This window comes from Vulpes vulpes, chromosome 8, assembly GCF_048418805.1.
Source record: "Vulpes vulpes isolate BD-2025 chromosome 8, VulVul3, whole genome shotgun sequence".
Taxonomy (NCBI): Eukaryota; Metazoa; Chordata; class Mammalia; order Carnivora; family Canidae; genus Vulpes; species Vulpes vulpes.
In genome coordinates this window covers 5136441-5149214 of record NC_132787.1, presented here as the reverse complement: position 1 = coordinate 5149214, position 12774 = coordinate 5136441, and the positions used below count along the sequence as shown (strand labels likewise).

Below are 12774 nucleotides of genomic sequence, written 5' to 3'. Positions count from 1 at the left end.
GGTAAAATGGGAGCATTTGATAAAGGAATCTGAATTTTGTTTTTCTTTCCTTTTTTAAGGTTCCATTTTTCCTTATGTTTACTATATATCCCATCATTTTAACAGTAGTTTTTAAAAATAGGAATAAAAGTCATGTAACTCTACCAACTTAACCCATAATTAATTTTTTTATTTTCTGTGTTCCCTTGTGTCGCCCATCTACATGCATACATAATTTTAATAGTTGTAATCATAGTGTAATTTTGTAATATAATCTCTTCACTTAAAGTTACCTTTGATTCACCTCTCTATAACTGCCTACACTGTGTTAGGGTGTGTATGTGTTCATTTAAGAATTTCTAGACAGTGGATCTGGAATGTGTAGTAATTGACCAAAGTTAATATGAAAGCATCTTACTAAATATATATTGTGCTGAAACTGCAGAATCAAGATGAGTACAGAAATTAGAATAATAACTGTTGCTGCCATTTATTGAGCTGTTATGGTATGTCAGAAGCTCTTATGTACATACCTCTATAATCTGTTTAACAATATCACTCGTACTATTATACTCATTTTATAGATGAGAAAGATGGGCACAGAAAAAAATAATTTGCCCAAAGTCATACTTGGTATTAAGTGACACATTTCTACTATACTCTGCTTCCTTTTTCTGGTTCTTACTAGGTATTTCTGTTTGCCTTTATTTTTCAGTCTTTATCTCCCTCTAGACATTGCTATCATAATTTTAGAGACAGGATTAAAAAAAAAACAATACTGTTTCACATGAGGATCTAGTCAGCTACTGGCTAGATGGCTTAATATTCTAACCATTTTTCCTTACCAACCAGAAACTTGAATAATAAACTCCTTGGTAATCTAGATTGCTACTGGTTCTTTTTTTCCTAAATATATTGTAAAATATCCTCAAGTTCTGTGGTCTGTAGTATTACTTTATAATTGAGATACTTTTTTTTAGCACTGGGAAAGAGCAAAAACAGTAATCTATTGAGGGCCTGTTCCAAGTGTTCAGCTTATATTCACATCCTAACTTCTTAAAAGCTACTTGAGACTGTTAAAATATGAAATCACATGTCTACATGCTTTGTAAAGGACTCCTAATAAAGAGGAACCCACCAGGGACACCTAGGTGGCTCAGTGGTTGAGCCTCTGCCTTTGGCTCAGGGTGTGATCCCAGGTTTGGGCATCAAGTCCCACATCAGGCTCCCCACAAGGATCCTGCTTCTCCCTCACCCTTTGTTTCTGCTTCTCTCTCTCTCTCTCTCTCTGTGTGTGTCTCTCATGAATAAATAGATAAATCTTTAAAAAAAAAGAAGAACCCACCAAAATTTTCATAAGATCCAAATTTGATTTAATAAGCTAGTTCTTTTAATTAATTCTACCTCTTTTTTCAACTCAGTATGATGACCTGGCTACTATCTAACTGAGGTTTTTTGTTTCTGTTTTGAGCCTATATATATGTACCATATTCTACCAAGGCCAGTGCTGGGAGTACGGGGTTCTGTAAAACTTGAGATGTCATTAATTTTCTGCCAATAAAAACTACTGACGGTTCTCTCTCTTGATTGTTTTTATGAGAAGAGGGAAGTGTAAGTGTCTTCAGAGAAATAAAGGTGTTTGCTTTGGCTTTGCTTGGATTTCTGCTTTGACTGGCTAGTAGAGTTAGAATAAACAAGTTTTAAGTTTTCAGCAAATATAATCAAGTACAAATATTTTCTAACATTACTGAGTAGTTTAGAGTATTGTCCCTTAAAATAATTGGCTGTGGGGGCACCTGAGTGGTTCAGTTGGTTAATAAGCATCTGCCTTCGGCTTAGGTCATGATCCCAGGGTCCTGGGATTGAGCCCCATGTTGGGCTCCCTGCCCTGCAGGGAGCCTGCTTCTCCCTCTTTCTCTGCCTGCCACTCCCCCTGCTTGTGCAAGTGCATGTTCTCTGTCAAATAAATAAATTAAATGTTTAAAAAAATAATTGGCTGTGGAATTGCCAGAGATGTGTTTCCATTATAACATTAGAACGACATAAAATGACAACATATAACTACAACCATAAGCAAATGATAGTTGACAATTTTTGGTACCAAGGAATACGGAAGGCAATAGCTAGAATCAATAATCTACATGTTAATCATCTTAATTAAAGGGCTTGGGCAGCCCTGGTGGTGCAGCGGTTTAGCGCCGCCTGCAGCCTGCGGTGTGATCCTGGAGACCCGGGATCAAGTCCCACATCGGGCTTCCTGCATGGGGCCTGCTTCTCCCTCTGCCTGTGTCTCTGCCTCTCTCTCACTCTCTCTGAATGAATAAATAAATAAATCTTAAAAAAAAAAAAAAAAAAGATTAAAGGGCTTGCTTCAAATGATAGACATACAATATGTCTTAGAGATATGAATGATAATACTATAGGAAAAACTGTTCTGAGCAACTAAATAAATTACATAAAAGCTTTAGAATAAGTTGAGCAAATGTGAAGATAGTAAAAAGTCTTGGTAAGGAGGGAAGGAGATACGGAACATTCAGACATTTACCAGTCTTTCCCCTTAGTGACAGTGACAAGTCATCTAAAACTATTTCTCATAATTGAAGAAAAGATATGGAAATTCTCTATGCATATGTTATGAGGCTCAGGCTTAATAAGACCTACTGTCTTTCTAAATAAAGTTCCAGCCATATTTAGCTGAATTTCATTAGCAGTTTCAGAATCCAGTGTATCAAATGCTTATTGTAGTGTGTTTCCATTCAGGAAAACCTTGAGAGGGGCACCTGCATGGCTCAGTGGTTGAGTATCTGCCTTCTACTGAGGGCGTGATCCCAGGGTCCTAGGATTGAGTCCTGCATCGGACTCCTTGCAGGGAGCCTGCACCTCCCTCTGCCTAGGTCTCTGCCTCTCTCTCTGTGCCGCTCATGAATAAATAAATAAAAGTTTTAAAAATAATAAAGGAAACCTTGAGAGAACAGTTTTGAACTTAGTGCCCTCATGTACTGGCAAGGTAAGAGAAAATCTGACCTTCTGAGTGAGTCTTTCATCACTTTCTGAGAGGACTCATTGCTTGCATTTATGGCCTCTAAAAACTTTTACTTCAAACCACAGGTACTTTTGAATCTCTTGGCCACAGATCTATTCGGGGTCCACTGTTTAGCTTAGGAACAGATGAAAAACTTGAGCTTAAGCTTACACATTGTTAGAAAGCTGTCTTACAGTAAACTATAGTTTTTAATTATTTTTTAAAGCCTTTGCTTTTGGGCAGCCCCGGTGGCGCAGCGGTTTAGCGCCGCCTGCAGCCCACGGCGTGATCCTGGAGACCCAGGATCAAGTCCCACATCAGGCTCTTTGCGTGGAGCCTGCTTCTCCCTCTGCCTGTTTCTCTGCCTCTCTTTCTCTCCCTGCATCTCTATGAATAACTAAATAAAAAATATCTTTAAAAAAAAAAAGCCTTTGCTTTTTATCTTTATGCTTAACATACTTCTCACTTTTGAACTCTTCCCACACCTTCTCTACCTATTTGGTGATACAGTGTGTTTCCCCAATTTTTTATTATGAAAACTTTCAAAGATACAAAAAAGATGCTAGGATAGTACTGTGTGTGTGTGTGTGTGTGTGTGTGTGTGTGTGTTGTGTTTTGGTGGAACCATTTGGAAGTCGCAGGCATCATGACATGTCATTTCTAAATGCTTTACATAATGGATGACCTAAAAACATGGTCATTCTACACAATTACAATATATTATGTGATGTACTTTTAATAAGAAAATTACTATTATATTGTTTTGTATCAATCTCAGACTGTGATACTGGTGATGCTGTCAGAGATGCTGGGTGGCACTGACCTGGGCCCCACATTACTTGTGATGAGCCCATTTTTAAGCTGTATTATGACTAGATCAGCCCTCCTGCTTCTTATGATTGCAAGACATGCCTTAGCCTATTAGAGAACTTTGTAAAAAACATAAGATTTATTATTTACATGTCCTAGAGGGCACATGGCATGCCCAGGGCTGCACAGCAGGGTATGCTTAAATAGAGAACAGACATAGCGTTATGCCTTTTTGGGGGTTAATGGTAGGTTTCCTGAGGTTTTGTGGGCTCACTCTTTATTGATGAATTTTTTTAATAAATTAATTTTTTATTGGTGTTCAATTTACCAATGTACAGAATAATACCCAGTGCTCATCCCGTCAAGTGTCCCCCTCAGTGCCCATCACCCATTCACCCCCAACCCCCGCCCTCCTCCCCTTCCACCACCCCTAGTTCATTTCCCAGAGTTAGGAGTCTTTATGTTCTGTCTCCCTTTCTGATATTTCCCACACATTTCTTCTCCCTTCCCATATATTCCCTTTCACTATATTTATATTCCCCAAATGAATGAGAACATACACTGTTTGTCCTTCTCCGATTGACTTACTTCACTCAGCTTTATTGATGAATTTAAAACAAGAGCAAGAATTAAAGCATTGGAAGGAAAAAAAAAAAGTAGGGCCACTCAAGTTATGTGGGTCACTCAGGGCTTTCTCAAAGAGGGACTTCATGTGTGGGGCAGCCTGGCTGTGTTGTGTAGCTGGCAGTCTGTTTATTTGAGATGTCTTTGAAATGGAGATCTCAGCAATGAAAAGCTTAATGTCAGCACTTATACTACAATCAGCTAACGTTGCCATTTATATTTTAACATTTATTCATTTTTGTATTATAAAGACTTGTGAAAATTTAAGGAAAGTTGCAAATATTCATTAGGCTTTTTTCTGAGAAAGCATCCTAACAACCTCAGTTAACCAGTAGATTCCTCTGTTTAATTCTTGGCTGACATCACAGGACCTCTCAATAGGTGTTACCAATAGATGGCAAGACATCACAAACAATTAAGAAATAGAAGCAATTACTGCTTTTCAGTGGGGGTTTTTTGGCATGAAAAAGTAAACATTTCTTCATGGCATGATCAGATGACTGTCCATGTAACTGCTTCTGAATTCCTTGTGATCACCAGTGAGTCCACTGAAAAACAGAGTTTATTTAAATGGATCCTAGTCATTCCTACAGGGAAAAAGAAAAAAGCCAACACAATGTACTTCTGGCTTCTACTACCACAGAAAAGTCTGGTTGTGACTGTGCAGAACTTTTTTCTTGCTAAACATGTCATATGACACTCTTGTTTTTCATAATAAAAATTGTAAGCTGCAGAAAGCTTACTTGTTTGCTGAAGTCTTTTAATAAATATTTTACCAGCTTTGCCAGAGACAGATTTGTCATCTGGTGGACACAGTGTCTGCATCTTAAGGTGATTCGGCAACAGGAAAGGGGTAGTGTCAAAATTGAGGCCTGGCAGCTCCTGTCACAGTTGTGCTTTTGTTTTGCTTTTGGGCATTCCAAATGCTGCTAGAGTTCTTGGAGCAAAATATTGCCAAGGTTTGGGAAACGCTTTTTTTTTTTTTTTTTTAAGATTTTATTTATTTATTCATGAGAGACACAGAGAGAGGCAGACACACAGGCAGAGGGAGAAACAGGCTCCATGCAGGGAGCCTGATGCAGGACTCGATCCCAGGACCCCAAGATCACGCCCTGAGCCAAACAAAGGCAGGTACTAAACCACTGAGCCACCCAGGGATCCCCTGGGAAATGCTTTCTTAAAGTATTATTACCCTATAAGAGTTGGATCTTCTTTCCAGTCTGGTGCTTTTGGATTAATATGCCAGCCAAATTTGTTTCATTACAAGTCTATTTATTAATATGCATAATAATTATTAAGCCTATGTTTTCTGGCACTTCACTACAAAGGATTTTGCTCCTTGAGGGATTGACCACCTGTACCCCACCCTGCCTTATCCTTTTTTTGTATACCTTACACTGTAGTCTCTGTATTAACTACTTGGTGGTAACATCATTACATAGTGAGCTAAATTGAATCAGTATTCATATATATGTATGTGTATATATGTATGTATGATTAGTTTTACAATCATAAACAAGAGTACATCTTTTATTAACCCCATAGATACATTCCTATTCAAAAGGGGAAATCAGAATGAATAGCAAATTTGAAGAGAGTCAGAACATTTTCGTGTCTGTGTAGGCATTAAAATTTTAGATTTTTTCTTTCATAACTGATAAAACCAATACAGTAAGGAAAATTAACTTGGTATCCAGAGGTTGAAGAATAGGACAGACTACTGTCTTTATATATGTTGAAGGTGGTGGACTCTTTTATAAGGACATAGAAAGTTTTTTGTGCCTTCAAACCATTTACATTTGCAGTGGAGAAAATTCTAATTACCCATTTAATGTTCTTTTTCTATAAAAAGCCTACCTGAAACCAGCACAGTGTATATATGTCTTTTAATTACTTTGCCTTCTAAAGACTAAAGTACCAGAAACAAAACAAAGGAGCAAAGGGAAAAAATGGAGAGAGAGAGACAAACTAAGAAACAGACTCTTAATCTACAGTAAACAAACCAGAAGGGGGTTGGGAGGAAGGGAGGGCTAAACAGGTGATGGGGATTAAGGAGGGCACTTGTAATGAGCACCCTGGGATGTATGGAAGTGTTGAATCACTGTATTCCACGCTTAAAACTAATTTTACACTGTATTTTAACTCACTGGAATTCAAATAAAGTGTTTTTTTAAAAAGACTAAAGTGTCAGTGACTTAGTACAACTGTGGTAAAATGTTGAGAGTGTACAGATCCTTACTGTGAATAAATTTATCATGCCCTAGAAGGGGTATTGCCTTGTAAAATGTATTAGAAGCAAAGCTGTCCAATTTTATAGACCAAAATATAAAATTAAAACATCAGAGCATGAAGTGGAAATTTGTAACTTCCATAAGGACATTTGCTTTAGCACAGAATTAGTGAGAATTGTTCTGTAGCTTGCTACTGCCACCTACTGGTTCTCAATTCTTGGATTTCTAGCTACTGGTTTACTGTAATACATAGAAATAAAAGGAAATTAGGTCTGTTTATTGGAATCCTTAAAATATTCTTTGCTGAGAGCGAGACAGAATTTTTATGTGGTCCACACAAGGTTTCCTTTGTAGTACACTTTTAGTGAACAAACTCTTAAGTCTCTCTCCACTGTTAACGATGTGCTATTTATCTGTTTGAGTTTCTGATCAAACCTTTTTTCCCTTTGTCTTTTCCTAGTTTAATGGATCGAGAAGTTGCATTGCTTGCTGAAATGGACAAAGTGAAAGCTGAAGCAAGTAAGATTGATCTGTAGTTAAAGCTATTGCCAGTTAGTAGATATCTGCCTTCCAATCCTCAAAACAAAAGCTCCATATAAATGCCAGCCACTATGAGTTTACTTATTTATTTATACAATCTTGAGCAGTTGTATTGCCCTGGCATTTGAATCCTGTCAAGTGAAACAACTTTGTAAGAACCTGTTTTTTTAATATTTTTGAATTTTAGTACTTTGACACTGCATCATGGTATCTACCACCACAGCATCAACTTAGGGGAAAAAAGTATCCTTCCAGGTGCCTGGGTTTTGTTTTATTTTGTTTGTAGCTTTCAGTGATTGAACAAGTCCATTTGGGTTTTTTTTTTTTTTTTTTTTTTTTTACTTGGCAAAAAATGTTTGGCATAATCAGAAGAGACTTCCCAGGGTTACCCACACATTAGTGTAAACATTACTGTCATTACGTATCTCAGAACTTTCTTTGTTTTCTCAATTTGTAGAACAGTCTTCACTCAATGTCTGTGATCATCAGGTTGGGGAAGTCAATGATACAAGATTTTAGGATATCATGACTAGAGTTCCTTGAAAGCTTACTAAAAGATTCTGAAAGAGTAGTCTAACTTGGGTAATCTGTGAGGTTTTTGTAGCGAAAAACCAGATACCTGTTTTTTGTCATTTCTGTTAAAGGTTAGGTAAAAGATACACAGCTGTATGAAAAGAAGAGAATGTCAATTGCAGCTTCTACAAAGGCATTGATTTGGGGCTTTTCAGCAGCAGATTTTACCTTCATGAGTTGAATGCTAGATTTGTAATTAGGAGGGCTGTTTCTTTTAACCTGCTCTCAAACTGGTAAGAATGGAAATAGGTTGAGATGATGACTCACAATTAAATCATTTGTGTTTATGGTCATGGGTCAGAGGAGGCACTGAGCTGAGTTCAGTTTTGACCTGAAATGTCGAACAGGTACTCTACTGTTTTTCAGAGGTGATATTTCATTTAAATCGAGTGGTATATCCTGAAATGTCTAAATGTGACTATTTCAGTCCATTCTTATACTTATGTGTTCTATTTTGAAGATGAAGTTTCAGATGAACTAGTAAAAAGATATAATCCTTACATTTGAGAAGATGTTTTTTTAAAAAATAGAACTTTTATAGAAAATTCCAAGCGTACTTCAAATAGAAGGGCTAACATAATTAACTGCCATCATCCAGTTTCAACTAATTATGAATTCATGGTCAATCTTATTTTATCAAATTAAGACATACAGAGTGTTACTTAATTTCATCAATTGTATATCTGTATCTCGTTTCTCTCATGCTAAAAATCTTGGTTCTCAATGTCACTAAATGTAATTACTCATTTACCAATACTATCAAGAAGGTGCTTCTTTTTCTTTTTTACACATAATCGTTTTATTAATTTATATGTTCATAGTACTTGACAGCTTAGAGTTTTTAAAACTCATTTATCTAGGATCTTCACATTAACCTTATGAGGTAATTAGATTTTCCTATGTTTCATTCAATAAATGAAGAAACTAGTCCTTTGAAAAAACTGACTTGTCCAAAGTTATGTAATTGGGTCCTCCGATATGTATGGAGATCTTGACACATTTCCTCCATGTTGGGATCTATGATTTTGTCTTAGAATCCTAGAGTATGGTAGCTGAAAAGCAAGTAAATTTGACATAAATGGCAGACAGGTTTTATCTTGGGAGCCAGATCATTTGTAGCTATTGGACCTTGGTGTCAAGAAACTTTTGTAGGCACATTCCTCACTTATTGGTAAAGGGGATTAATCAGATTTGGGGAGGGGCAACCCATGGGTGGCATACACATGGCAGTCAGGTTAAGCAAAATTGCTGAAGATATTCAGCTCTTTGGAATACCTGATGTAGCTCTTGGAAAATTCTATTTATTTTCTAACATAAATTTGGCTAATTTCTAAGTAGGTTACAGGATTCTATGTATAACAGGAACTGAGTTTGCATGTAACAGAATGGCCTAAATAAACGAGAATTTATTTTTCTCCCATGAAATGAAAGGTCCAGAGGTAAGTGATTAGGGCTGGCAAGACATCCCCAAAATGACATGAGGAACCCAGGCTTCTTTGTTTTTGTACCCATCCATCCTCAGAGTGTGCTTATGGTCAAAAGATACTTCCTAAGGCTCCAGTTGAGGAGAGGCAAAATGTTACATGCTGGCTAAGACTCCTTTAAAGAGTTTTCCTGTAGGGAAATGTAGGGATGCCTAGGTGGCTCAGCAGTTGAGCGTCTTCCTTCAGCTCAGAGCATGATCCCTGGGTCTGGGGATTGAGTCCCACATCGGGCTCCCTATGAGGAGCCTCCTTCTCCCTTTGCTTGTGTCTCTGCCTCTCTGTGTGTCTCTCATGAATGAATAAATAAATAAAATCTTTAAAACTGAATAAATAAATAGTTATCCTAGTAAACCTCACCCTGTGAGTTCTGCTTAGATCTCAGTGACCAAACCATATCACATGACTTATCTGTAGCAAAGGCAGGAAATGCAGAGTTTTACCTAAGCAGATTGGTACCCAAAACATTGGACTACCAGTAGGAGGAAGAGGAGAATGGATATGCAATTGGCTAACAGTCTTTGCTACAATCCACCCCTCAGCTGCCCAACGTCCCTTTTAAAAAAAAAAAAAAAAAAGAAAAGAAAACTGGGAACACACTCAACCTCCTCCTCAATGGCAGTACCTCCAAAGACTCATCTAGTTAATATATTCAGCTGAAAGTCCAGAACTGCTGGGTAATTTCAGATCTTTTGACAGGTCTGAACGTGGCATGTTGTGGTCTGGGGTCCCATAAGTTAAAAGAAAAGCTAAATGCCCCCTCCTCCAATATTATACAGATAGAGAAAGAAGAGAATAATTATAGTAAAAATTCCCACCTGGGAAAGCAATGATCCAAACTTACTAGACAGGAATAGCAGAGTCCCTGCCCTTGGGTAGAGAAAGTTCCTTGGTTCATATGGCAGCTCCTGGTTCTGCTTCCTTGGAGGGTTTCTTTGGCTCCCGTCCTCTGTAGCCCCTGGTTCTCTACTCTGAAAGATTTTTTTTTTTTTTCAAATTGTCTGTTGTCTTTGATGGCCATATCTGAGTTATATATCTGGGAGCATGCCTAAGAATATACTTCTTATATAAACAACCTAAATGTCCACCATTAGGGGACTTGGTAAATAATGATAGTATAGCCACATAGTAGAGTACAGTGTGGCTGTTAGCAGTGAGGGAGATCCAGCGTATTAATAGGGAGTGAACTTTGAGATATGTTAAGTAAAAATAGCTAAGGTAAAGGAAAGGATCATGTATATGATATACTCCCATTCGTGAAGAGAGGGGAAATGGACAGAGATTTGCTGTGTATGCATAGAATACATTTGGAAGGATACATAAGAAATTGTTAACATTGGTTTTTCTACCGGGAAGGGAACTACAAAGTCAGAGGTAGGAGGGGCGCTTTTACTTTTCATCTTATACCCATTTATTCTAGGTGAATTTTTTTTTACCGTGGGTACATATTTTCTGTTTTAATTTATATGTTGCTTGATAAAAAAATTTTTTAATTGAGGAGAAAGAGAAATGACAAATGATTTATGAGTCTTTATGATTCATAAAAAGTGTTTACCATTTAACTGCCTTCAGAGTCCCTCAAGAAAGTGGAAACTGGACCTTTGGTACTTTCATTTTCTGGATGGGTGGGCAGCTAAGCCTTTGGCTGTCCAAATACATACTGTAAGGCCCATATTTCCAATTCTTCTTTATCCTGTTTAGCAGAATGTAGGAGTCATACTCTCTTTTTCTCCATAGTGGAAATTTTGCTCAGCCGACAAAAGAAAGCTGAACTTCTAAAGAAGATGACTGATGTGGCTGTTCGAATGTCAGAGGAGCAATTGGTTGAGCTCAGAGCTGATATCAAGGTAAAACCTCCTTCTCCTTTCTGCCTTGCTTCTTATCCTCGGGGACTAAAGCAGCAAATCTCCATAATTCATGGCCATGCCTAATATATTGAACTCAAAATCTTCCCCTCTCAAACCTGGACCTCTTCCGTGTTCCTTTTCTCTATAAGTGGTGCTGTCATCTATCCAGGTGTCCAACCTGGAAACCTTAGCAAATTTATCCTTTCCCATATTAAATCTATCAGCAGATCCTGTCCATTTGACCTCCTGCTAAATCTCAGATCTGACCTTTTCTCCTCATCTCCATCACCACCATCATGGTCAAGCTACTATTATCTCGCTTGGACTTCCATCATAGCCTCTTAACTGATTCCACCCACCCACTTTGCCACTGCCCACCTTCCCCAGTCCTCCATATCTGTTCCTCACGCTACAGTCACTTGCTTCAAACATTTCATTGCTTTTAGGATAAAGGCTATAATCCTTAACACGGCCCGTAGGGCTGTGCAGGGTCTGGTTCTGCCACCATCTCATTTCACACCATGCCCTCCTTGCCCCTTGTTCTCTATACTCTAACCATCTTAGCTTCTCCTTTCCATAAACATATTCTGTTCCCTCCTGCTAGAAGGCTACTGCATATGCTTTTCAACCTGAACAAAACTCCCACTCCCAGCACACAGGGGCTTGTGACCTGCTCATCCTTCCTGACTTTCCTGTCTTATCCCCTACTTTGTGCTTTCATAGCATACTTATCATTTTGTGTTCATTTGACTGATCTGTCTTCCCAACTAGATTGTGAACTTTACAGTGGCAGGAACTAGCATAATTCCAGTATAGTGCCTTGGCACATAGTGGGTATTCAGTAAATACTTAAATGGTTTTTTGGTTGATTCTGATTTTATGAGAAAAGTGAGCAGTTTGAGATGTTGATTATATTGTAGTCTGTTTATAAAGATGACCTAGGTTCAACACTCCTATATCTTAAATTCTTTATATAAAAGAACAGTGTTTCTGAGACTAAGGGTAGAAGCCTGAGAGAGGTTGAGGTGTTCATGGGTAGCTGTGGACACTGGCATTCTAAATGATTGTTTATAACTTGTGAGCTGTGTGAACAAGAGGAGTTGTCTGTCCCTTCTCCTGAGTCCTTAACCTCTGTTCTTTCTAAACACATGAGACTTACTGCCATCTTTAACAGGAATGCTTGCCTCAGAGGTCATTTCACAGTCTTTGTAAAATAAAAGCAGGTGGAAAATCATCTAAGCCCTTTCAGGTATCCTTGTTACTATTCTGACCCAGTCTTTAACTCCTTCCCCTTAGACTCTGTTGGGCTGAAATAGCAAAATAATGCCAATATGAAATTACCGTTTCTGATTAACTAGAACTATATTACTAAAAATTATAGAACGTCGTTTCACATTGATGCCAGTCAGTCTCATTCAACTATCTGGGAGAAGCCGGAAACCCCTTTGGAATTAGACGAGAGTTCTGGCTCTCACAGGCTTCATCTGTTCTCCTTCCCACATGGTTAAAAAGCTGCTAGAAATATTTCTGCAGGCTGACTAAGGATCTGTTTCTCTCCACGTTTTCAGTGTACTGAAGTGGGTGCTGTGCAAGTTAAATGTCTTATTTCCAGATCATTTTATTTCCGTCATTCCTGTTATGTCTCTGGCTCAACAAACCCTAGAATT

The 12774-nt window shown here is 38.0% G+C and overlaps 1 protein-coding gene across 1 annotated transcript in view; it reads left to right on the top strand.

The window, feature by feature from the left end:
* SPATS2 (spermatogenesis associated serine rich 2) overlaps positions 1-12774 on the top strand; it is a 149369-nt gene that overhangs the window by 131793 nt on the left and 4802 nt on the right. Inside the window, exons 9-10 of the mRNA XM_026000253.2 lie at positions 7127-7185; positions 10998-11107. Coding sequence (XP_025856038.1) covers positions 7127-7185; positions 10998-11107 — 169 coding nt within the window. The remainder of the gene's footprint in view (positions 1-7126; positions 7186-10997; positions 11108-12774) is intronic.